Source organism: Esox lucius, chromosome 5 (genome assembly GCF_011004845.1).
Source record: "Esox lucius isolate fEsoLuc1 chromosome 5, fEsoLuc1.pri, whole genome shotgun sequence".
NCBI lineage: Eukaryota > Metazoa > Chordata > Actinopteri > Esociformes > Esocidae > Esox > Esox lucius.
This window is the reverse complement of record NC_047573.1, coordinates 12,695,788-12,722,969: the sequence shown is the minus strand read 5'-3', so window position 1 is coordinate 12,722,969 and position 27,182 is coordinate 12,695,788. Positions and strand designations below refer to the sequence as shown.

Below are 27,182 nucleotides of genomic sequence, written 5' to 3'. Positions count from 1 at the left end.
TGAGAGACACCTGAGAATCACAGTCCGTGATCCTCTCGGATGTGTTGCCCTGGTCTGATGGTTCGTCTCGTTGGTACACGGTTCTGTTGCAAGTTATTGAAATGGGATTTGGGCCAGTAACCCTTGAACTATGTGTTTCGGGAGTCTGAATTGGTTAGTGGACATTTCAAAGTAGCTCCGCAAACGTCTCTTCTTGTGAAAGGGATGACCTTGGTCATGGAGAGTGACATTGCAGGAGTTCTGGTGAGGCCTGCATTAGAAATATTTGACAACCCTGAAAAGTCCACTGGCGCCGATTAGTTCCAGCATGTACTGAACTGCGCGCACATGTCGACTGGGCGATATGACCCGGCGTTTGCCCTGATCTTTAGTCAGGATGACACATCCTGTTGGTCTCCCTCATCCCCAGAGAACCACTGTGGAGTCCTTATTGCCAGTTAACCGACAGAACTTGAGTAGAGCTCAAAAGGAAGACCCTAGTTTTCAGAAATATTATCCTAGAAGTATTACTCCGCTGTGGTAATCCAAGAGCAAGCTATGATGCAAATGGTAGCCTATTTACTAGTGGATGGGATACTAGTATGGAAATGGACCTCACGGAAGAGTGACGATAATATTGAGAGTTTAGTGTTTCAGAATATGCCAGCTCCATTTAAACAACAAGTGTTTGGCTCCTGATTGTACATGGTCAGTGCATTTGGGGGTTACAAAAACATATGATTGTGTTTTGCATAATTTTTTTGGGCCCGAGTTTAAAGGGGATGTGGCTCGTTATTGTAAGACCTGTCATTCTGGTCAGCTCTCGGGAAAACCTTAACAGGTTATTCGACCAGCTCCGCTCTACCCAATTCCCATTATGGGTGAGCCGTTTGAAAGGGTTATAGTGGACTGTGTTGACCCATTACCTAAAACCAAATCAGGTAACTATTATGAATGCTGCTATACGATATCCAGAGGCTATACCACTTTGTAAGATTTCGTCAAAGGAAGTTTTATCAGCTCTGACGCTTTTGGTCTGCCAAAAATGATACAGACAGAACAAAGCACACATTTTATGTCCAACTTGTTTGCAAAGGCGCTTAAAATCTGTACCATCACTCACAAGGTATACAACGCTTACGAGCCGGAGAGTCAAGATGCCCTAAAATGGTGGCACCAGACCCTGAAGTCCATGTTGCGGAAAGTACTCTATGGACACTAAGAACAACCGGGATGAAGGTGTGCCTTTGTATTATTTGGCATCTGTGAAACCGTGCAGGAATCTATTGCGTTCAGCCCAGCCGAGTTGATCTTCGGTCACACAGTCAGAGGACCAATAAAGGTCCGGAAGGAACATTTGCTGGATGTGTCTACTTCCTCAAAGGGTGTTAGACTATGTCAGTCACGTCCGTGAGCAATTGCGTTCCACATGCGCTATAGCAGTGGAAATGCTGTCCTCCATTCAGAAGCAGATGAAGAGTCATTATAATAGAAAGGCTGTGTGTCGTTCCTTGCAGCCCAATGGCTTAATTTTACGCAATGCTTCTCAACAGAGTGCACGTCTGTGTACTTCAGATACACTAGTAGCTTTTCCAGTTCATCACGTTCATTTGGACAAGGGACAGAAAACTGATAGTGTACCTAGTTCAGGATTTCCTTTGTCTCTTTGGTGACATTCCTAGTCACATTACAGTCCTGGAGCAAGACGCAATCGTTGGCAATGCTTCACCAATCAAGCAACATGCGTATCTTGTCAACTCAATAAAAAGACCAATTGCAGACCAAGTCCATGTCTGTGGAGTTTCCAGTGCATGTTAATACCAAAACCTGATTACAAGAAGGTAAATGCAGTTACACTGCCAGATTTGTTTCCATTGCCATGTATTGACAACTGTGTTGACACACTCTGTTCTGCTGTCTATGTAAATAAACTTGACTTACTTACAGTTATTGGCAGGTTCCGTTAACTTCTCAAGCATCTGAGATTTCAGCTTTTGTTACCCAGGACAGTGTTCTCCAGTACTCAAGTAACCAAGTCCTTGCTGATGTCCCTGACTGCTGTGCTTACTTCGATGAATTTTTCCATTCATTCCTCTAATTGAGCAGGCCATGTGAATTCGCTAATGACTGTTTTTACTCATCTGGCCAAAGCTTAGTTAAGCTCAAACTTAGCAAAATGTGAATTTCATAAGGCGACTGTTACCTACCTGGGGACACAAGCTGGGTCTGGAGGCAGCAAAGGTCTCTGCAATATCCGCTTTTCCAGTCCCTACCACAAGACAAGAGTTGCAGCGATTTTTGGGTATGGCTGGTAAATGCCATTTGTTTTTTCATGGTTGGAGCCCCACTAACCAGACTAATAATCCCAGATGTATCATTTCTGTGTACGGGTGAATGTCAGGGTGCTTTTGACACAATTAAAGTGCTTCTGTGTAGTTTCCCTTTTCTCTCTGGCCCTGACTTCAAAAATCCTGGAGCAGTTCTGTTACAGGGGGATGAGGTGGGAATTGAATTTTTCTCATACAGTGGGGAGAACAAGTATTTGATACACTGCCGATTTTCCAGGTTTTCCCACTTACAGAGCATGTAGAGGTTTGTCATTTTTATCATAGGTACTCTTCCACTGTGAGTGACGGAATCTAAAACAAAAATCCAGAAAATCACATTGTATGATTTTTAAGTAATTAATTTGCATTTTATTGCATGACATAAGTATTTGATACATCAGAAAAGCAGAACTTAAAATTTGGTACAGGAACCTTTGTTTGCAATTACAGAGATCATACGTAACCTGTAGTTCTTGACCAGGTTTGCACACACTGCAGCAGGGATTTTGGCCTACTCCTCCATACAGACTTTTTCAGATCCTTCAGGTTTCGGGGCTATCGCTGGGCAATAAGGACTTTCAGCTCCCTCCAAAGATTTTCTATTGGGTTCAGGTCTGGAGACTGGCTAGGCCACTCCAGGACCTTGAGATGCTTCTTACGGAGCCACTCATTAGTTGCCCTGGCTGTGTGTTTCGGGTCGTTGTCATGCTGGAAGACCCAGCCACGACCCATCTTCAATGCTCTTACTGAGGGAAGGAGGTTGTTGTCCAAGATCTCGCGATACATGGCCCCATCCATCCTCCCTTCAATACGGTGCAGTCATCCTGTCCCCTTTGAAGAAAAGCAACCTCAAAAATGATGTTTCCACCTCCATGCTTCACGGTTGGGATGGTGTTCTTGGGGTTGTACTCATCCTTCTTCTTCCTCCAAACATGGCCAGTGGAGTTCAGACCAAAAAACTATATTTTTGTCTCTTCAGACCACATTACCTTCTCCTATTCCTCCTCGGGATCATCCAGATGGCCACTGGCAAACTTCAGACTAGCCTGGACCTGCGCTGGGTTGAGCAGGGGGACCTTGCATGCGCTGCATGATTTTAATCCATGATGGCGCAGTGTGTTACTAATGGTTTTCTTTGAGACTGTGGTCCCAGCTCTCTTCAGGTCATTGACCAGGTCCTGCCGTGTAGTTCTGGGCCGATCCCTCACCTTCCTCATGATCATTGATGCCCCACGAGGTGAAATCTTGCATGGAGCCCCTCACCAATCTTGCATGGTTGCCTTCTCACCAAGCTGCTTGCCTATTGTCCTGTAGCCCATCCCAGCCTTGTGCAGGTCTACAATTATGTCCTTACACAGCTCTCTGGTCTTGGCCATTGTGGAGAGGTTGCACTCTGTTCGATTGAGGGTGTGGACAGGTGTCTTTTATACAGGTAACGAGTTCAAACAGGTGGAGTTAATAAAGGTAATGAGGTCTGTGAGAGCCGGAATTCTTACCGGTTGGTAGGTGATCAAATACTTATGTCATGCAATAAAATGCTAATTAATTATTTAAAAATCATACAATGTGATTTTCTGGATTGATTTTTTAGATTCCGTCACTCACAGTTAAAGAGTACCTATGATAAAAAATGACAGATTTCTACATGCTTTGTAAGTGGGAAAACCTGCAAAATCGGCAGTGTATCAAATACTTGTTCTCCCCACTGTAGGTTTAAAAAGTGTCAAGTCCGGTATTCCACCAATGAGCCAGAGACCCTTGCTTTACTTCTTACCCCGCAGTTTTTTTAAACTGATGTTGGTTCCAGAATTGTGCCTGTGGTCGTGTTCACAGACCACAACCCGTTAGTTTTCTTTGATTGTATTTACAACCACAACCAGCATCTTATGTGCTGGGCACGGATTGTGCAGAATTATAATTTAATGATCAAGCACGTTAAGGGGTCCAAAAATGTGTTAGCGCATACTCTTTCTCAAGACATTTTTTTTCTCTTATTGATTTTTGATGCATTGCCATATGTGTTTGTCTCAATTAAGAGTTTGTTAAGCTGTTTCTGCTGTTCTTTCTTGTGTGTCTACCTCCCTTTGTATCGTTCTCAGGTGTGATGCGTCAGTGCTGATGACTGATCACCTAATCAACCCTAAAAGCACCACTTCTTTTGGGTGTTGAGAAAGAGAGGATTAACGCTGTGTGTGCTTTGTTATATGTTAAAACCTATTAGTTCTGTGGATCTCAGTTTTGAGCTGTCCTTGGAGAACGTCTAGTTAAGAAACCCTAGGGTTCAATTCAGTCCAACCACTAACCGATCAGACAGACTATTTTTGAATTCCTTCAGCAACACCAACTCACGAAGACCCACAAAGTCAGTGCACTTACAGCACACCACCTATCAAAAAGAGTGAGTTTCTCATGAGCAAACACCACTTATATTCTGTTTGGGTTTTTCTTTTGATTGCTGAACCAACAGGAACCAACTCATACGCACAAGGACAGCATTTTTCACACACTCATACAGCAGACTATCATCAGGGGACAATGCAGGCGCCACGTCCTGTGCCTTGCCAAATAGTTTCCATTGCAAAATATTGGCCACACTTCCTCGGGCCAATTCAATGGCACTGCAATGCGTTCAAACACAAAAAGAGTCCACTTCAAACTCCCTGAATGGTGGAACCAAAGCAATGTTCTTGCTAACATCAAAATGGTTGGCTGCTCGATCATGTGAAAAAAAAAAAGTGCAGAGGACGTGGACACGGGGGGCCTGTCCAGAACCAGCCAAGCCAACCTTTTCATCCAAGTTGCCGCCTCCTAAGGTCAGCCTCAATCTTGAGATTCTGAACCTCTAAGTTATACTCTGTGTATCTGGAGCGTCCAGACTTGATCCTGGAGTAGACAAGGGATCGAAGCAAGGAAAAATGAAGGGAGTCTTAACCACTACCTCAGACTGATCCCTGGCAGGAGAATTAGTCCCACCTTATCAACACACCTGATCATGTTCGTCCGTACTGCTCAGAGATGTGTTAATTAAGTTCACCATCCCTTCTGTGTGACCAGGACTTGGTGCCACTGCCAAGGCAATACCTCTCCACAAGCCCTCCTAAGACACAACGTCTTAACTCTGGCTTAACTTGCGACATTTCCCCAACTATTCCACCGAGGGAGCCTCAATGAATAACTGCGCCAATGATGACACCAGTAACAATACCACAACTAGTAAGCTAACTGAACACCACACACATCCCCCACAACCACTGTGCAAGCACAGGCCCTGGCTCATAAATAACCCGTACAAGCCCCCATATGTTACGTCCCTCCTATGGCTCCTTAGTGGAGAGGAACGCAACTGTTCACATGTAAACACATTGGGGCAGAAAAATGTATGGTGGAGATAGCACTGACAACAAAGTACAACTCAGACAAAGTAGTAAAAAGCCGTGCCCCAGGGTTTTTATTTCTGTAACACTCGGAAATAAACAACAAGGAGAACAAACAACAAAGAGAGGCTTTCCATTTCAGGTAGGAGAACGGCCGGGCGAGCTGTCTGTCAAAGTAAATAAATAAGAAGAAGGGCCCTGGTCTTCCCTACACCTCTACCCTGCCTGTCACAAGCTGAACCCTATACAACTAACTTAACTGCTACAACAAACAAAGGGACAGCAGGTTATCTACGGGAGTGTGTAAACCCTAGGGTATCTTGCCTAGCCGTCCTCCAAGGACAGCTCGGAACTGAGATCCACAGAAGTAATAGGTTTTAACATATAACAAAGCACACACAGCATAACAGTACACTCTTCAACCCCCAAAAGTGGTCCTTTTAGGGTTGATTAGGTAATCATTGGACCACACCCATCTCATCAGCACTGACGCATCATACCTGAGAGGGATACAGAGGGCGGTATACACACAAGAGAGAACAGCATAAACAGCACCCTAGAGAGCTACAAAGGAGGGATGTAACCCCCCAAAATAACTTTGAAACATTAACCTTATCGGTTCCCTAAGTCTCTTTCACAATTTGACATAATCACCCATAAAAAGAATGAACAGTATAACAAATCTCTGGGATATTTGAGGTGCTAAGTCCTCATTTTCTGTTCCAGTTTTACCCTACCTTTAACCAGCCTGAACCTGGCCTTGCCACGCTTCTGCTGGACAGCAGCATTCTCTATCAGCCTTCATCTACTTTCACAATTTTAAACTCTATTAGCTTTCCAAATGAGTCAATTCAATTCCAACATTGGATGTCACTAAATGCACAGTATTTGCTATCCTGAAGTAAAATAACTAATTCCATTGTAGGCTCTATAACAATTTACTTGCTAACAGATTTGGCCTGGTTATGTCACTCAGGTACACCTCAAAGAGCAGGTGTTATGAAGGAAAATTATTAATAACCATGTACTTCAACATAGCAGTGTGTTTTATTGTCAAATGTGGGGGGAGAGTCTCAGCTGAATTATCAGTTTTATAGGACAAATATTAATATACAGGTTTCTGAATGGAAAATATGCATTGACCGGTAATATTGACTCACTCTCCCCAACATTTTTCAATCCTCACGGTTGTTTTAACCACTAAGAAAAATTTCACCCTGCTAACTTCTTTTAAGTTACTCATCCAGAGGAAGTCTCTGTAGACTCTCTTACCCTCAAATATCTAAATCAGCCTTCAACCAGCTCTGAAAGTTCCCTTTACTCTTTATAAAAACCATTTCACCCAAGAGATATCAAACTGAGATGGGCAACATTGATGCGGGTGGGCGCCATAACAAATCTGAATTCATCATCATCACCATGGGGCAAATAGAAAATGTAGCAATTTTACAGCTAATGTTTGTGCAATTCTACACATGTTACCACTGGGTGTAGAGAACACTTTAGGCTTAAAGAATGTCTGCTGCAAGTTTACACATTTTTCCATGGGTGAAGAGAAATATTAGGTGTTTTAAAGCAAATCCTACAAAGCACACATTTTGTCATAAAAGGGTTGAGTGCTGCCCATCCCTGTCAGAATCTACAATAAAAAAATGAATAAAGTACTAATGCAAATCTTAAAATGGTAAAACCAACATGCAGCAACAACAATCAAAAATTGCTTGAAGATGAAAATATATGGGTCCTTTACAAGGGCAAAATAGGCAGTCAGAAATTGGGGGCACCTTCGGGGGGTGTGGGGGTACTCCCCCAAGAACGAAGAATAATTTTAAAACATTTTCCTGTTATCCTTTTTGTTTCTCCTTAGAACGTAGACAGAACGAATTTAGAATCTAAACTGGTCAAACTTGGAAATGCGATCAGGAGGAATACAAGCATCAACAGTTAGATCTCCTGCATGTGAACAAAAATGTTATAGTTATTATATTACATTTGGGGGAGATTTTTCCATCTACAACATGTCCATCTGTTGCCCTGGGAATAACACTAGTGGTCCTTTGAATTAATGTAATCTCTTCTAGAAGATTTATTTGCACATATTGTAAATGATAAATAATCCTAACTATGTATGCATTGGTACAGTGAGGGCTGGGAACATAAAAAGACACGATGAAAATAAACTTGAAAATAAATCAACTTCCATATTTGGATCTGGCTGTTTGTTGTGGCCAATGGTGCGCATGTGCAGTGTCACCCTAGGCGATGAGGACAAATTACAGTGAGTTCCAAACTCACCTTCTCAAGGCATTTTCACTTCTGTCCCCATGGCAACAGAGCCCTTTCTCAGGAAGATTTTGTATCCCCTTCAGGAACAGGGAATTCAAGTTGTACCCATGTTAGAGGCCCAGTACAGCTGATACAGTCGGTACTTCCTGGTCCCCAAAAGGGGTCCAAATGTATGTGCAATTCTAGAATAACAGGTCCTCAATGGATATCCCAAAGTCTACAATATTTGGATGCCCACCGTCTGCCACCTGCTAGTGAATTCCCACAATTGGTACAAATCAATCTGACAAACTTGGACTTCCATATGGCAACTTAGCACCATCTCAGGAAGTTTCTACGTGTCTCCCCCTATCCCCTAGAAGCTTTTCAAAGGAGATCAATGAAGCCCTTGCACCTATAAAGGGCAGGAGACTCAGGGTGTGGACCAATACGGACATTAATGTGGTGTTAGCAGAGTCAAGAGAACGTGTGGTGCTTCACAACTCAATGCTGCTTTCTCATGTTCACTCACTGGGTTTCAGGGCAAACCTAGAGCTGCCTGACAGTGTTTCAGTGTATATTTGATCTGGTGAATTTCTGTGCAAGCCTCTACTTATTGGGGTTGATGGCATCAATGAAAGCTGTATTTCATTGATGCCATCAACCCCAAAGACTGGGACCGATGACAGGAAGTTGGCGGCACATAACAAGTAGAGACCAGCCTAATAGTTACCCTGAATCAGAGAATGAGGGCCAAGTGATGATTATACTATCAACAGTTATCGTCCAGGTTTTACAGGCTCCAGACCTCACTGAATTGGAAAGGTGTGTACTCACTGGTAGACACGATAAGGGCACATTCTCTTTCATAGTGTTTTGTACCTCCTTCCCTCCATCAGGGAACGCTTATTACAGTCGCAATTGTATCCTTTCGCCTATACTGAATATTCCCCTTTCCTAAAAAAACATGGTATTCCCATCCATAGCATATTTGTTTTAGGGCACATGTTGTGTGTTAAGCTCTAAAAGTAAGATGATTGGTGCCCTTTAATATGTCACATTTTTCTAATACAATGGTACTCCCAATGTAAGGCTCATGTGACATGCCCCGTTTTGGGATTCAGCACACATTGATCAAGTCATTATCATTCTAAAATGTCCCCTTACAGGAGATGCTCTCCACTTAAAGAAACTTCGTAAAGGACGGACACCTTTAGACAAGGAACTCAGGACACTTAGCAGAGAGACAAAGCTGCATGTATCTGGAAAGAAAACTGGAAAGAAGAAGAGGCGGAGGAGGGGGAGGCAGAGAAGCTATAGAGAGGAGGGTAAGGTAGGGGAGGTGCGCTCTCCTTGTTAAGGCAGAATACATTTCTCCCCGGCTTACACTGGATTCCAAAAGACTAAAACTGGAACTCCAATTAAAAGTACAACCTGCTTTTGACTGTTGATAAGCTGACAAGCCGCATTTGTTACACACCGTTCTTAATCAGCTAGCTGCCAAAACATTGTTGGTTGAAACTTGGAATTAATCATTTGCATTGATGCAGAAATGTGACTGCCAGCATGCATAGCACCTGGCCAATTCAGATATGTGCTGTTCTCAGTCCAGCAGCTGTCCTAAAAGCCAGTATAAGAAACAGACATTTGTCATTATCATATTCAACCATTCAAGTACCCTAATTTATTTACCTCCAACACTCTAAAATAATTAGATCTATAGCATAAAATTGTATTAATATTAATACATACAGGTCCAATGCACTAAATTCTGTTTATATATGCAATTGTTTTAGAGATCCATTTGGAAAGAGTTGTAGGACATATGTAGCTTCTGCGAAATAATTCAGAAAAATTATTTGATATGACAATTACTGCCTTTATTGTTATTTTGCATTAAAGCAAAAAAAAGTTTTCATTGTTTCCAAAGGATGGTAAAAAGTATTCATTTTCATTTAAATATAATTTTTTACGCTCATTGTCCATTTTCCCACAGCATGCTACTCTTACCATTAGCATTGTAGATCCAACACCTTGTTCCTTACTCACCCTACTTGTTCCCTACTGAACATCATATATTTTTATTATGTTGTAGCTAAATCTGGTCATTTTTAAGTAAGGTAGCGCCAAAAATTTGGTCATGGCAATTGCCTATGTGACAAGACAACCGCCACTAACAACTCTGGACCGATTCGGCTGGATATGAAGATCTGGGTGTCTGAGCAGAAAATGGCGATACCTGCCAAGATTCTGCTAAACACTTGAAAAGAAAAATGAAGCAGCAATCACATACACAAAGGAAATCAGAAAACACAATGACATGTCCAAATTCAATCATGCCTCCGTCATCATAGCCTTGTGTGGGTTAATCTAGAGATAAATAGACAACATTGCCAAAGATTAGCATCCAGCAGCTTGCTTATGGAACAAAAGCCATGTTGAGAAATCTTGAATGCATTTGGTTTATGACTGTAAAGTGTAACTTGTAATCTGTGAAAGCCAATATTCATTACAATGTGGCCATTTCCAAAAAATAATTGATGATTTATTTATGGCTGAATCCATTTGAGAAAAAGACATACAGGCTTAGCCAGAATCTCCTTCAGATCACTTCCTCTTCCTGTTTACATCTCACATTATATTTGGAGCCCATCTGTGGGTTTAACAGGCCAACAGAGAAGACTGGAAAAGGGTTGAGGTTGTTTATTCCTAAAGGGGACACAGAAGGCCCACATTTTCAAACAATCCCACACATTAATTCTGTCTACATATATTCCGCTCCTCGGTGAGGCGAGCACTTCATTAGCTAGCCGTGCTCGATTCGAATTTCAATCGGTTTCACAACATTTCCTTGTTATTTCTTTGTCCGGCGCCAGATAGCGCCAGTTCATGGGAAAACAGGAACATCAGCTGGGGTATTTCTTCTCATTAATGTCCAGCAGCAGGGAGAAGGCCACCACAATGGCAAGGCCATTAACAACTGACAGCTGCAATGATATTGAATATCGTTCACGGCCCCATGGAACCTTGACCCTTTTAGGTCTAGGAAGATTTAAACGCAGAGTAAAGATAAAGAGTCAAGCGTCGTGTTCATGGTTAATACATCGTTAATCAAGTATGTATGTGATAGATGTAGGATTCAGGAGATGTATTCAATCCAAATGATGTTTTGGACCTCGCCATGAAACCCAATGAGCCAGCATATCCTGGACTTTAAACTCCTTTTAAACCTTGATTAAAACTTGTTTAAACTACACATTTATGGGGTGTCCATTTGTCATGTTTATCTGCATCAATAGGTACCAACCACTGGTCTATTTCTCAGATTTTAACAGGTTTGAGCTATAGAAGAAAAAGAAAAACCTGAAGGATCCAAACACAATATGATGCTTGAGTAGTCAGAAGGTAATAAGTTCTCCTACACTGAACATCATAGGAAATCCCAGGTCATGTGCCAATAATACTGTATCAAGCTCATGTAATTACTGTCACAAATTGCAAGTACTGTTTTAAATGGACCGTATGTGTTAATATAATATTTATTTATAATATTTATTTGGTGAATGATGTCTTGAGTCATAAAATGTTTCTAAACAATTCTAAAGAATCCTCATAAGGCCAATACAAAAATGTATCCACTCACTATCGTAGGTGGTTTTGGATAAGAGCTTCGACTAAATGACTTAAAATGTAAATGTAAACACATAACACCCACACACAGAGAAAGATGCAAATGCTTCCAGTGTGCTTACAAGCTTGATGTTCTCATTATTTGGACAAAATACTAAAAACTCTTGCCAACTGTGCTGAACTGATTAATTGAGGTTGACATCCCTATTAAAACAGACATTGAATGCTGGTCAGTTGCATAAACAAAAAAATGAACTGTACTTATTTATGATTAGGTCTTAGACGAAGATCTAATCACAGTTTAGGTCAAATATGTGCAGAAAGAGAAAAAATCCAAACAGGCTCACAAATCTCTCTCACTTGGTCTGTCCCACCTCAAATAAGCAAAAAAAGAAATGAGAGGCCATCATTACTTCATGACATGAAGGTCAACCAATCTGGAACATTTCCAGAACTTTGAAAGCTTCTACAAGAGCAGTCGAAGAACCATCAGGCACTATGATAAAACTGACACTCATGAGGACCGCCATCAGAAAGGAAGACCCAGAGTTACCTCTGCTTCAGAGGATAAGTTCATCTGCCTCAGAAATCGTCCACTGACTGCACCTCAGATTCCAGCCCAAATAAATGCTTCACAGAGTTCAATCAACACATTGAAGACACTGCCTGGATCAGGCCAAACTGCCTCAAAGTAAACACTACCAAAAGACACTAACAATAAGAGATTTGCTTGGGCCAAGAAACATGAGAAATGGACATTAGACCAGTGAAAATCTGTCCTTTGAGATTTCTGGTCTCAACCGCCACGTGTTCATAAGACAGAGCGGGTGAACGGATGCTTTCCGCATGTGTGGTCCCCACTGTGAAGCATGACAAGAGAGGTGTGAGGGGTGCCTCACTGGTGACACTGTCAGTCATTCATTCAGAATTTAAGGCACACTCAACCAGCATGACTGCCACAGCTTTCTGAAGAAATACGCCATCCTATCTCCTTTATGATTAGTGGGACTATCATTTGGTTTTCAGTAGGACAACGATTCCATATTTGTTATTTCATAATTCTGATGTCTTCACTATCGTTCTACCATGTGGAAAATGGTACAAATAAAAAGAGTATTTTTACTAATAGAACAGTTTGTCTGGTACTGTATCTATTCTCAAAGCTCAGCTGTATTCCAGAATAAAAGGTAGCACAGCTCAACATTGTATTCTGATTCTGTAGGACAGATAGATGTACCATTGTTTGTGTCCCTGCCCAGAAGGCTCAAATAGGCTATTATTGCTGATTAAAAAGCTTTCATTTTAAAAGAAAATTTTCCTGAACACATTTGGTTTCTGGTGTCTGTAGTCAATCTCGCACGGAGCAAGATGCCCTGCTGCTACAACTACTAGTCCCAGACATATAAAATCCAAATGTTCCAACTGGATTAATATAGTAACAAATAGATGTGAAATCACACTAGTACTACAGCACAGCTGAGTGTGTTTGGAGAAAGTACAGTCCTTCACAGTGAAGTGGGTATAATTTATGGAGTTTTTCAATACAAAACACATATCTGTAAAAAAGGACATTCTTAATTGTTCTTTGAAAATGATGATGCTAATTTGAGGAGCTGCCTGAAGATAAGCAAGACAGTCAGCTGCCGATCAGCAGCTAACCTAAACACTCTGCTAACACACAAATGCAACATTCCTCAAATTAGCATCATCATTTTCAAAGAACAATTAAGAATGTCCTTTTTTCCAGATATATCTTTTCCCCCGACACCTGCATATTCAGAACAGAGAGTTAAGGGGACATATTCAAGGTGAACGCCATCAGACAAGAGAAGTGGTTCTCTAAAATGTTTTCCTCCTATTGTCATCCACTGATTCCTCATGGCTTCCTGTATCGCCGGGGACACCTTGGACCGCATTAAGGCAGCTTCCATCCCTGCTCATCACGGTTCAGCCATCGTGGGCACCTGTGCTCAGATTAGGGTATTTGTCTTGCTTACTTGTAATCAATGGCAGTGTGGCTCAATGACAGTTCAAGCCAACACCGGCTCTCTGAAAATCAACTTGACCATCTTCTTCGGGACTACTCTGAGCCAAACCACAGTGCAGTTGAATACAGATGAGCTCCAGTAACAGAGCGACTAAGCTCCACTCATGGCATTCAGTAGACCTGGAGTACATGAGGCATGTTATCAAAATGAACAAAAGCAGATTTTACCTTATACTATGAAAATACAGTGCAAACTAATCCCTCCAGGATTGAGTAAAGATTATTTGTGACTTATTTTGTGCCAGTGTGCAAAGATTTTGTCTCACTAAAATATACTTTGACGAGGGAAAAGGTTTTTGGCGTGTGGATTGATTGCAACCCATGGCAACCCATGGCAACCAATGATAAGGGTTGGTGCCACATGGAGTGGAATTTGATATTGGCATTGATGGGAGGTTTTGATATCTACGGCAAAAGAAATGCCGTATAGCTTATCAATCTTGACGATATATAGACATCCTTCCCAAATATAAACCAGAAAGAGCAGCTCAAATCTGCTGGACCAAATGTTCCATCCAGCAGCTGCCCTCACTGTTATTGTCTCAGCACAAAGTAACAAACAAAGTTTAATCTATAGATTTTAATCATTTTTGCACACCAAAATGTCTCTTGATTTTATATGACATATATGGTTATCCATGTTCCTTATTTTTATATATATATATTATATTATATATACACTCACCTAAATGATTATTAGGAACACCATACTAATACTGTCTTTGACCCCCTTTCACCTTCAGAACTGCCTTAATTCTACGTGGCATTGATTCAACAAGGTGCTGAAAGCATTCTTTAGAAATGTTGGCCCATATTGATAGGATAGAATCTTGCAGTTGATGGAGATTTGTGGGATGCACATCCAGGGCACAAAGCTCCCGTTCCACCACATCCCAAAGATGCTCTATTGGGTTGAGATCTGGTGACTGTGGGGGCCATTTCACTACAGTGAACTCATTGTCATGTTCAAGAAACCAATTTGAAATGATTCGAGCTTTGTGACATGGTGCATTATCCTGCTGGAAGTAGCCATCAGAGGATGGGTACATGGTGGTCATAAAGGGATGGACATGGTCAGAAACAATGCTCAGGTAGGCTGTGGCATTTAAACAATGCCCAATTGGCACTAAGGGGCCTAAAGTGTGCCAAGAAAACATCCCCCACACCATTACACCACCACCACCAGCCTGCACAGTGGTAACAAGGCATGATGGATCCATGTTCTCATTCTGTTTACGCCAAATTCTGACTCTACCATCTGAATGTCTCAACAGAAATCGAGACTCATCAGACCAGGCAACATTCTTCCAGTCTTCAACTGTCCAATTTTGGTGAGTTTGTGCAAATTGTAGCCTCTTTTCCCTATTTGTAGTGGAGATGAGTGGTACCCGGTGGGGTCTTCTGCTGTTGTAGCCCATCCGCCTCAAGGTTGTGCGTGTTGTGGCTTCACAAATGCTTTGCTGCATACCTCGGTTGTAACAAGTGGTTATTTCAGTCAAAGTTGCTCTTCTATCAGCTTGAATCAGTCTGCCCATTCTCCTCTGACCTCTAGCATCAACAAGGTATTTTCGCCCACAGGACTGACTGGATGTTTTTCCCTTTTCACAACATTCTTTGTAAACCCTAGACATGGGTGTGCGTGAAAATCCCAGTAACTTAGCAGATTGTGAAATACTCAGACCGGCCCGTCTGGCACCAACAACCATGCCACGCTCAAAATTGCTTAAATCACCTTTCTTTCCCATTCAAAACATTCAGTTTGGAGTTCAGGAGATTGTCTTGACCAGGACCACACCCCTAAATGCATTGAAGCAACTGCCATGTGATTGGTTGATTAGATGATTGCATTAAAGAGAAATTGAACAGGTGTATATATTTATATACACATACATACATACACACACCCTGTAACAAAATAAATGCTCTACTAAATTTGATTATTCGATGAAGTTAACACATGTAATTTAAAGGGCAAAATGTTTGCATTCCAAATCCTGCATACTTTCAATTAGCAAGAGGCTTTCTTGGCTGGTCCTGTCATAAGCGCAGCTAAAACACCTTGCTATAATGACAGTTAAAGTGTTTACATTTGTAATAAAAACGAATTGCTAAGAAAACTAAATGTTTTTAATTATGACTTTACTCCCGACTATGATAAGCACAGCAATGTGTTTACATGACTAATGCCATACTTGTCCTACTGCCATCAGAAGGTACCCAGAGACAGCATGTGCTGCCAAAAAAATCTACCACTTCCTCCCAGAACAGAATCTTTTATTAAAGTGGCCCACAATGTTCTATAGATTCTGAACCTTTCAATATTAAAACAAAAGCAATTTGGAACAAAAAATAATTGCTAAATGCTAATGGCTAAAGCATTAAGTGACACACTGGCCATTTTCTTGTTCTGGTTCTGCTGAAAGAGCATTATATTATATTTCAGAGTGGTTAAGAAACTGTATCACCAAACTGGAAAGGTACAGCTGACATTAACCATGATAAACACTACTCTATCCTCTCCCTCGTATAGATGGATTCAGTCCATTCCTTCATTGAAGCCTGGTTTCAAACAAAGAGACAAAGTAGTGGATAACAACCCAGCAGATGACCATCTATTCTCTTTTGTGGAAATCTAGGTCAGGCCAGCCAACCTCTGTTCTTAACTAAACTGCTAATGAATTAGAGCGATGGGCACAGAAGGTCTTAATTCTGGGTAGATACAGTACTTAATTTACAATAGTATTAATTTCCCTATTTCTTTAACTAGAGACTGTGTATTACAGTGGGTCTGTGCATTAGATGGTCTTTCAAACTGCAAGGGTATTCTAAAGGACAAACAAGGGGTGATACCTACTGTTAAATACTATCTTTATTTAATTACCTTGGACTGGATGAGACCATAGTTCATACATGCATAAAGAACAGTCTCAGCAGAATTGTTGTTTTACCTCTATTAGTCAAGAAATGCTTCGTTTGAAAGCAACTTCTTTGAAAGGTGTGGCGCCATTTTGAGTACTGAATGTTTGACCCACAAGCCCACTGGCAATTCAAGATCAATTCAATGAGTTTAAACACCATTGCCATTTGAGCGACATTTAGCAAGATGCACATTGACAAGTTGCAGTGAAAGAACTGCCAAGTGATATCAGAAACCAAGACAGCCCACTCAAAGGCAAGCTTCATTCTGCTCAGTTTATTTCCCCAGCCTCGCAAAGGGGGCGAGAGTGGGACCCATTTCCACACAGAAAAAAGGGGTGGGGTCAGTATGATGACCCAGTCTAGGTTCCAAAAATGCAAAGTGTCTTTGAGTTGGCTGTCTTGGTTCCTGTACCACCTCTGGTGTTATGAAATAAGGTTGCTGGAAGGACATGACCACTCAGTGGCTCAGCAGAAACGCGAGAGAGAGAAAGATGTAGAGAACACACAGAATGTGATGCATTATGTAATTCTGGGCTATCCGTTTTAGCTCACTCGCACTACTTTCAGAAATACTAAAGGAGAGCCTATTTAAAAGAGTCAAGGCTCGTTGTCCTGTGGGATGCGAGAGGACTCTAGTCAACAAGGTTGAGTGTTCTTCAACATGGGAGGTCAACGTAGATGAGAATGCTTACCTTCCATCACATACACCAAGGAGCCCACATCTCCTTCTTTAATAATACAGCTGTCTTTGCCATATTCAACTGGGTACATGCAGTCAACAATCTCTTGGATCTGAGAAAGCTCAAGGTTCTTCATGAAGTCATTGTCAAGAATGGCCTCCTTGATTAAGTCCTTGGAGCTGTGAAATGAATAAAAAGAGATGTGTTAGCAAATATTAACATTCAGGTCTTGAAGCTTGAATAAAGTGGGGAAATTAATCACTGAATTAATAACGATTAGCAAATGGAGCTGTTCATAGGAAGAAGTCCCATCAAAGGAATCTGCAGTGGCTAAACATTTGCCTTATTTTAAATATTTTCCTGAAAAAGACCCACAAATCTTCCTCAATAAATAACCCTATTTGTGAGTGTCGAGAAAAAAAACAGTCCCAGACTGGAGACAAGTCCCCCATTACTAGGAACTTCACTGCAGCTCTCCATTTAACGCCTGTGAATAGAGCCAATTCTTATCTGCACACCAGCACTTCTTTATATATTGGGAGGCTAGAAAAATGATAAAGCCTTTTTACTGCCCTAAGAGGCCCTACCCTACAATGTGCTGTAAAATACCAGCTTCAGATGTACTCTGGCTTCACTATACCATAATCATCATAGCGTGCTGATATTAGAGAGAGTGGGCACTTTAAAAATCATACAGCCTTATTCTTTGGGAATATGTTGTCTCATGTGGGAGGATGGTTCATGATGGGGTATCTGTTCCAGCAAATCCTAAGTGAGCTCCTAGATTGGTGCTGCTTGCCCTTCGACGGCACAAACAGCTGTGAGATGACGCTCAGATGCAAGGCATTAGCAGTTTCACTGGCACCACTTGAACATTGATATTACTAAATGTCCATAGCTTTGTTTCCGCAAAGCCTAGACGAAAAACACATGGCACAGACACTGTCAGATGGTCCATTCAGGGCGCCTTTAATGTGATTGGTATGCAATACAAAAGTAGGCGGACACCAGCTAGTCGAACTTCTCCCAAAATCACGGGCATCAATATGGAAGTTGTTCTCCGTTCCGCTGCCACAACAACCTCCATTCTTCTCAAAACCTTTCTACTAGGTGTTGGAACATTGCTGCAAGGATTTCCTTGCATTCAGGTCAAGGGCTCTGTGTACGGCAGTCAGGTTCTTCCACAGCGATCTTAAAAAAGAATAATTTCTATACAAACCTCACTTTGTGCATGGTGACATTGTCATGCTGAAACAGCAAAGGGCCTTCCTCAAACTGTTGCCACAAGTTGGAAGCACAGAATTGTCTAGAATCTCAATGCATGCTGTAGCATTATTATTTCCCTTTGGGCTCAAACTATGAAGAACAGCCTCTAACCATTATTCCTCCCCCACCAAACTTAACAGTCACTATGCATTCAAGCAGGTAGTGTTCTCCTGTCAGCCACCAAACCCAGACTCGTCTGTCAGACTGATGGTGAAGCGTGATTCATCACTCCAAAGACCGCTCCAAAGAACTGCTCATGAGCCCAATGACTTAACAACACTCCTGCCAACGCCTGGCACTGCGCACAGTGATCTTGGGCAGGTGTACTGCTGCTCAGTCATGGAAACCCATTCAATGAAGCTCCCACCTGACAGTTATTGTGCTGACATTCCTACCAGAGGCAGTTTGGAACTCGGTAGAGAGTGTTGCAACCATGGACGGACACGTTTTATGCACTCTAGCATTCCCATCCTGTGAGCTCGTGTGGCCTTCCACTTCACGACTGAGGACCGAAAACATATTTGCAATATCCAAAGTATTTCCTAAAATAATCCTCTCTCTGTCTTTGAAAAGGTGAACTTAGTTATTCTATGCATAAAAAAAAAATCAGCTGGAAGCAGGGGTGGGCTTGGGGGTGGGTGGTTGAAACATCAATCAATATCTGCAAAGCTCTCTATCCGTGAGATCTGGCTTGAAAATCACAGCAACATTTGGGGAAAGGAGCCTGGGGTTGTAGAGAAAGAGGCAGAGCTGAGATTTCCTTTGGGACCTGTACTTAATAAATATGCCCCTTTCCCAAGCACTTCTACCCTGTTTTCTGACAACTGTCAGGATAACCGATTTTATGTATTGTTTTTCCATACTGGTTGTGTTAATGCAGAGACAAATACCATTAAGAATGCTAAGAGCATTCTGAAGCTCTCCTTATTAAAATCCCATGAAATACTAATTTAAATACAAAATGGAATATAATGCCAGATGTGTTTTTGATTCTGGGTCCATGGGACATGTGATATGTTTAAAAGCAATCCCCCTTTCATTACCTGTTCAATGACAACGGTGTATTACAGTGCTGCCTGGCAACATGCCTGCTTAGCATTGTGATGCAAGGACTGTGTAGGCGTATAACCATGTAGACAGACAAGCTCCTTGAGTAATAAATCGATCTTAAGAGTAAAATCAGATGGAGCGTCACAGACCATATTTCCTGCCTTTTTATTAATACATATTTATAAACAGCTTACTATCAAAACATTTTGTGAATGATCAGAGACATTTTTATTTTACATTCTATGCAGTGCAAATTTAAGGGACGTACAAACATACAGAAAATTATTCTCTCTGTGACATTCACTGTGCTTTTAAAATCTGGTTTTATATTAATTTCATGTTACATAAAATAAAATACTTTGCACTAAAGGTTTCAGTTAACTAAAATGCAATGTACCTAGTATAATAAATTACAACCCTCATTATTATATTTCATTGGCAAACATGACAGTGGAACAAAATTCTGATAAACCAAAAAATTGAAAAGTATTTTAACACTGTTGATGCTGTGAATGAGTGAACAAATTTCCTCTATGCATAATTACACTAGACAACTGCATCATCAGACATGGTTTCTGCATTTTATTAGGGAAACACAAAAGGTTTATTAACGGAGTACTAAAACATTACTTTAGATTGCTTCCAATCGGTGATGGGTGATGGGAACCTGACAGTCCCATGGTTATATGGTGAAGACACGCTGTTAGCAAACAATAAATGCGCTTCCATGAAGACACACCGTTCCTAGTTACTCTACTCACGTATAGACAAGTTAGACAACGGGAACGAAACGGAAGTACTTTACGTTCTCTTTGTTTCAAGCTATCATTTTCAGGTAAAAGCCACAAAAAGTTGACAGCACGTTGAATTTGGCAGGCTGACATCTTGTTTTGGAAGGGGTATGAGAGACCTAATGAATCCAGGAAGTCTCTGGTGTTTACAGTACTCCTTTACACCGCAATGACTCATCTAATGAATCCAGGAAGTCTCTAGAGCTTACAGTACTCCTTTACACCACAATGACTCATCTGAAAAAGCGTCCCAGTATTCAGAGGCAACACAAAAGAAGGGCGCGGAGCCATTAGTTCCATTGGAGGTATGGAACTCCAGGTGGCGGCTAGTGTCAGAGGAGCGAGCCCCCTTGGTGACTGTCAGCCTGCCTTTGAAGAGGGTTTTGGAGATAGAAATGCCACCGCTCATCAGGCTGCTCCAAATTAATCAGAGCCTTTGATATTCAGCATTAATATGGTGTCCTGGCAGGCTTTTAGGGGAACACTGACGCGACACACAGCCAGATGGAGAGTGGCTTTGGTTGGAACCTACTGAATAACATGGCTGAGACACTGCAGGGCGACTAGCGAGCGACGCTGCCTTATTTTGAACAGTTGGGCCCCCGTGTTGCATTTGCACGTCTTTGTTTCACTTTACATTGCCTTTGCTTCAGAAAATGTGTCCCCGTCAGATGCCAAAGATAAACAGAGAGTGGTTTCCTTAAAAGGAGAATGTCTGCTCTTTTAGGGCACCGTTGGAGGCAGGGACGGCATTCCTGCAGACTTTGTAGGACACTTGGACTAAGGGCGCAGGAATTGAATCCTTGCCCTGGATGCCATGACTACAGCATCCAAACGAAATGGAATTTAGGAGCTCTGACGGAAAAGTGCGTGCAAGATTTAAAGCATTCCCCCTGAAACAATAGGTTATAGTTCTTTGGATTGATCGTGTTTTCACCACAGCCATCCCACCAGATAAACTGATGTGGTATATAATTATGTACTCAAAGTGATATATAAAAAATAAACTAACTGTATGGGTTATTTTTTGAGACAGGCAGATGAAACACAAACAAGGAAGACAAGGCGTTACGGCTCCAACAAAGACACTTTGAAGCCAAAACTGAAGCCTGAGAAAGGTTATGATTATTTACAGCCCACACAGTTTCCTAAACGCAGCTCAGCATGCATACAATGCAGAATACCATAATGTCACATCGGTTCACATACGGTGTGGTCCAAAAGATCTGACAACTTTGATTAAAAAAGTATACAGAAATGCATAGAAATACTAAGATATACTATAGAAAGAAGTCTGACTGTCATATTCCTATATACTGTGCTTATTGCTCAGATGAAGAGATTTGTTATATTGTCCACTTCAGTTCAAACCATAGGGGGCTATGGGGTCAAAGCCGAGGAGCACTGCCTGGCCCTGCTTTATCACAGCCTGGGTCTGCTTCTGCCAGGTGCAACAGTAAACTGCAACATATCTGCAAAAATGGTTGTAAGGTGCAAACTCTCCTCCATCAAGGTCCTTCATGACTTCCTGACAATAAAAAGCTTTGCCGACCCCTCCTTCCCGGGTCACCCCCATTCCCAAAGTTCTCCACCGGCAGGTCATGGGTGACGTAGAGAAATCATGACCATAGCAAGTTCGTCCTTTTAAATTCAGGGCACTGCTATGAAGAGATTGATCCTTAACCTGTCTTATATCAGCCTGAATGCACACAGATGGCAGAATGGGTGAAACTATTTTAGGTGTGTCCGTTTGTGATCAAAGTGCTAATTTTAGGCAGTGCTGTAAGATATATTTAAGACTAGCCAAAAGCTTTTGGTTACGGCGTACATTTTGACAGTGGCAATGCAGTGTTTATCCAGACATGAAGCACACTGCCCACATGCTCATGCTCAAAGAGCAATGTGCTTTGGTTGCCAATAAACTTGTTTATTTTTAAATTGGGATTTTATTAAAAACTAACAGTAGTCTCCCCCCTCTTCCACCATTTAATGGTGTCTGTTGTTTTGTGAGACTGCTGGAAATAAATATTTTAGCAAAACATTGAGTTGACATTCCCCTTTTATCTATTGTAAGCCAGCCTAGACCATCCAGTATAAATAATTCAGCCAGCTACCATTTTCATCATAATGTGGAAATAAACAGTTCTCTAAACCACATGATCAACTGGTAAGAGGTCAAAACATATAATTCTGTGCACTGTGTTCATAAAACAATGTAAAAGTTTTTTGCCGTTTCAGTCACTTCTTTAATGAGTTATTGCTTGAGAAATAAGTAATTTCACTAAGCAGACAAAGGCTGGGAAAGGCTGAGAAAACACTGCAGCAACATGGAGGTGAGTGCAGTCAAAACAGCATAACCTTTGATGCGTGTGTTTGGAAAATTCATCCAGTTGTTGAGTGTTCTCCCGATTAGGCAACACACTTTGGAAGTCAGTGACCAACGTTGGTCAACGCCTTTACAAAAGTGATCACTGACACACCAACAACTGTTTAATCTGTAGATTCACGGTCAACCATGACTTTTAGTAATTTTTACACACCTTTGTCAGTGGACATACTCACAGTGGAGGTCTAAAGTGGGTTTTGAGAAGTTGTCACAAGCGTGGCACTCAATTAATGTAATGTATAACTTCATAGGTTACCTGTTGTTGTATAGACAACCTTTCCAAAAAAGTTGAAAGGGAAGTTTTGAGTGAGGAACAGAAGCGTTCAATTTGCAGCGGTCTCTTAATTTTAACCCTTCTGTTCCTCACTCAAAACCTTCCTTTTCTATTTTCCTGGAAAGGAAAGAAAAGGGTGCTGTGGTCTCTTAATTTTATCCAGAGCTGTATCTTGTCTGTACGCCTCAGAACAAAAATATCTTGTCTGTACGCCTCAGAACGAAAATATCTAGTCTGTACGCCTCAGAACGAAAATATCTTGTCTGTACGCCTCAGAACGAAAATATCTTGTCTGTACGCCTCAGAACGAAAATATCTTGTCTGTACGCCTCAGAACGAAAATATCTTGTCTGTACGCCTCAGAACAAAAATATCTTGTTGTTTGTACGCCTCAGAACCAATAAACTGCACACCGTGACAGTCATCATCATTGGCATTCAAACGCGCATATGCATATAAAGACAACATATCATTCAATATATCATTAAAAAATTTATTTTAAGAACCTACTATAGATGTATATTTTGCAGTCCAATATCAGTGATACATTTCATGGATCCTTTTTATTTTCTTTGGAAAATTGCCATACATCAATATTAAGGGATGAGTATGAGACGTTACGCAATCTGAAAGATTACTGTTCTTCATTCGTGTGGTAGAAAAGAGGACATAGCCAGATGACAATATGCAGGGGGCACCAAAGTCTTAAAAGCTTGACTGTGTGTAGGTGTCGTGACAATGACAATGTCCCTGGTATTGGCTACTTAAAATGATTGACTTCAGCTAAAATGTCAGGTCTATAACACATTGTTATACGCTTGTGTTATATGCAAAAAACATTTGCGTTTATGGCTGCCTAATCACAGGCTACATTTGATCAGAGATTGTGTGTGTGTTTGTGTGACATAAAGTTAACCTTCAGGAGCCTGAAGTCTGAATCTGTGAAGTATCTGGTCTGGTTCTCTGGCTCCTAATGTAATAATAATAATAATAATATAATGTGGTTCCTCGAGTCATTGTGATATTTCATCATTAAGTGTCCTTTTAAAACACCAGACAAGCACAGTGCATACAGCGGTTTTCTTAAAAAAAAAAAAGAAAATGCTCTCTCATATCAAAAACAAAAACATTATCTAATCAACTGCTCGAGAAAACTGACTACTGATCAACCAAGGCTATTTTTGTTGGAGACAGCCCTGCTTTTTATCTTAACAAGGGTCCCTAGCCCTTTTCATCTTCATGTCATTCGACCATAGCACCGCCTAGGGTTTGCTAAATGCTATTGGCACTTGAATTGGAAACAGTCCAAAAATCTGCTTAAATCCAAAAATAGTCATTTTGCCCCAAACACCGGCGGTGATCTTTATGAATGTAAATTGTAAGATCCGCCTCCCATTGTCGCCCTGTTACTGTGAAAATGCTCTGATAGTAAGAGAAAGTTTAAAGACACCAAACATTAGGCAGGCAACTATTCTGAAAATGAACCACCACACTGTGTCACATATATGAATGTCCATATCAACATGAATCCATTCTGTGGGAAAACTTCCCCTCACTAAAACATGCACACACCACTTCCTTCTACTGAATGATCTTTATCGATTTTAAGAAAACACATTGCTGGGAGCAGTAGAAACAGTTTTGCAGTTCTCCACGGTAATGATATTTCAAAATATCCTTGGTAGTATAATATCTACACATACTGAACAGGGAAACCCTACTACAGACAGAAGCCTACATCATAACAGACCAATAAGAAGGCATTCTGCCAAGCCCATCAAATCTCTCAGCTAATAATGGCTAACAGGAAGGTCACTGTATTTCACTTCGGTTAAACCAACAAGTTTTGTAATTTAAAATATTTATAATTACAGATTAAACAAGTTTGTTATTAACACACAAACAGGTTTGTATGTTCAAGAGGCCATTCCTGCAAAGAATATGCATAAAAAAAAAATAATACATTTGTATTTTCAAATGCCTCTTCTGTGAAGAACTGAGTGACATCGAGCAGATGCTGAGCATTAACAATCTAGTCACATATTGGTAAGAGGAAGAACCTATTGGATTTGCTGTAACAAACAGGCTATCTTGACAGTGGATTACATGGGCTTTAGATTGTATCACAGTGCAGAACCAGCTAGGAGAAAAAATTAAAATGACTCTAAACAAGAAAACCAACATGTCAAGTTAATCTCAGTGGGCTTGTTTTTTTCCTTTGACTGATGTTTGACAAAAAATAACTAGTGAGACAAATACTCCAAACACATTAAAATTTGAACAGACGATTCCAGGGGTATGGACTTGACACTCACATGCAATATCACATCTTTGATGTTTTACAGAATGCACAAACAAAATATGAATTAAACTTCTGCTGTGTGACCATGGTGCCCCTTTGGGGGACCGAATACTCATAAAAGTGGGCTTTTAATAACTGGCATATGTGGTAGAAACAAAGCAAAATTTGCGTTATGAATGTTACATGAAGTGGACCAGCTTTTTTTTGTCTTTCACAGCGAATACACACCTGGCGGGAAATCCCTGGCAATCCGGTGAAAATCATTCATTTCAATGAGAGTATTTTGCACCACTATAGCAAAATTGCTGGTGTGGGCTGCTTTTTGACATTTTCCAACTTGAGCAACAATCTACTGTATGGCACAAGAACAGGAAGCTGTCAAACTACAGAAGAAGATGAAAATATGTAGCTTATCATATAGATATAGCTACAAAGCTGAATACACCTTTACTTTCAAAAGTCAAAAATATGAAAAATACTGCCAAAAACATATTGGTAATTTTTATCTTACAGATAAATTGCATCTAATCACAATATTAACAAGGAGCATCATAGATACCAGTAAATAATACTTTACCACTCTTATAATATTAAATTATTTCAATAGAATCCCTTTCAATAGGATCTCTTTGACACGAGTTGGGTAACATTCATACTAATGGGAAATGGTGTACTATTTATCATCAGTGTAGGAGTTACTGTAGCGGTACAGACCGTATGTTTGTTAACATTTGGAACGTTTTGAAAAGAGCAGCAGAAGCCATGGTACCTAAATATTCTAAGTACAGGTAGCCTGAACAGTATACATGGTCAGGCACAAGAATTTAAATGTTTCTCACTTTGCAAATTCAAATGGTTGGTGAAAAATATTCTCATCTTCCAATTTAAAGATACACTGCCAGTATGATGTAAATGTAATCCATTATCCAAGATATTCTGAAACAGAAATTATCAACCTTCTGCAAACGTCTAAAGACTTCTGTGGATAGATATGAGACGTTATTAACCATTACTTACACATCTGCTATGCATGTTAGAGATATTCTAAAATAGAACAGATTATTTTCAAGATATTAACATTTCCTTCTGTAAATGTCCAGACTTCTGAAGCAACTTACACATCTACCACAAAACCTACAAAGACTACTGACAATGAAAGAGAGAAAGGAATTATAGACCATTTAAATCTAAATTAATATAGGGCTTCAAGAGAACGTTTTCAGATGATCCCATGTAAACTGCATGTGGTACAAAAACTATTCTCAAATAACATTATGGAACACTGCATGACACTGTATGAAAGAGTGTCAAAGTGGAGTGAAACTAATCTTTCTGTTGAGGGTTGAGTGTGAGCTAGTTTTGTTACGTAAAGGCCCACTCAGACGTGTATGTGTAATGTTTTTCTGAACACGCCGTATGCTTGCTCCACACTTAGCTGGAGATTTCATGGGTGGGCCATCCAATAGGTACCTTGGGGCATTCACATGTGTAGTGAAAGAAAACGGACCACTCTTTCAAGTCCAGTGTGTGTTGTCAGACAGTAGAGTGAAGGCAGGCTCTAAACAGCTTGATATCTGTAACAGTGGTGTCATGAATCAGGTAAGCAGTTGGGATCAGTTGGACAGCTCAGGTCCCTGTGTAGCAAGTTTAGAAGGGCTGAGGGGTTTAAGAGTAAAGGATACGAAGTAAGCTTGCTCTACATGTAGCCTGAAAGGTCATCCATGAGGCTTTCCAAGGAATACATTTTGGGTGGCTTAACCCGTTGGAACATTGACAAAGTGTGCAATCGCGTGTGTGACAGAAGAACCTGGGTCAAGCCCAGTCTGGGGCAAACAGACAGTGGAGGAGTTCTAGATGTCTAGAACTTAGGCACACCTTCCCTATACAGGTCA

At 40.9% G+C, this 27,182-nt stretch overlaps 1 protein-coding gene across 4 annotated transcripts in view; it reads right to left on the bottom strand.

Moving 5' to 3' along the window:
* prkg1b (protein kinase cGMP-dependent 1b) overlaps positions 1–27,182 on the bottom strand; it is a 141,098-nt gene that overhangs the window by 104,507 nt on the left and 9,409 nt on the right. For all 4 annotated transcript variants that reach the window (XM_020046261.2, XM_020046262.2, XM_020046260.2 and 1 more), the window contains exon 2: positions 17,234–17,400. In XM_020046261.2, coding sequence (XP_019901820.1) covers positions 17,234–17,400 — 167 coding nt within the window. The remainder of the gene's footprint in view (positions 1–17,233; positions 17,401–27,182) is intronic.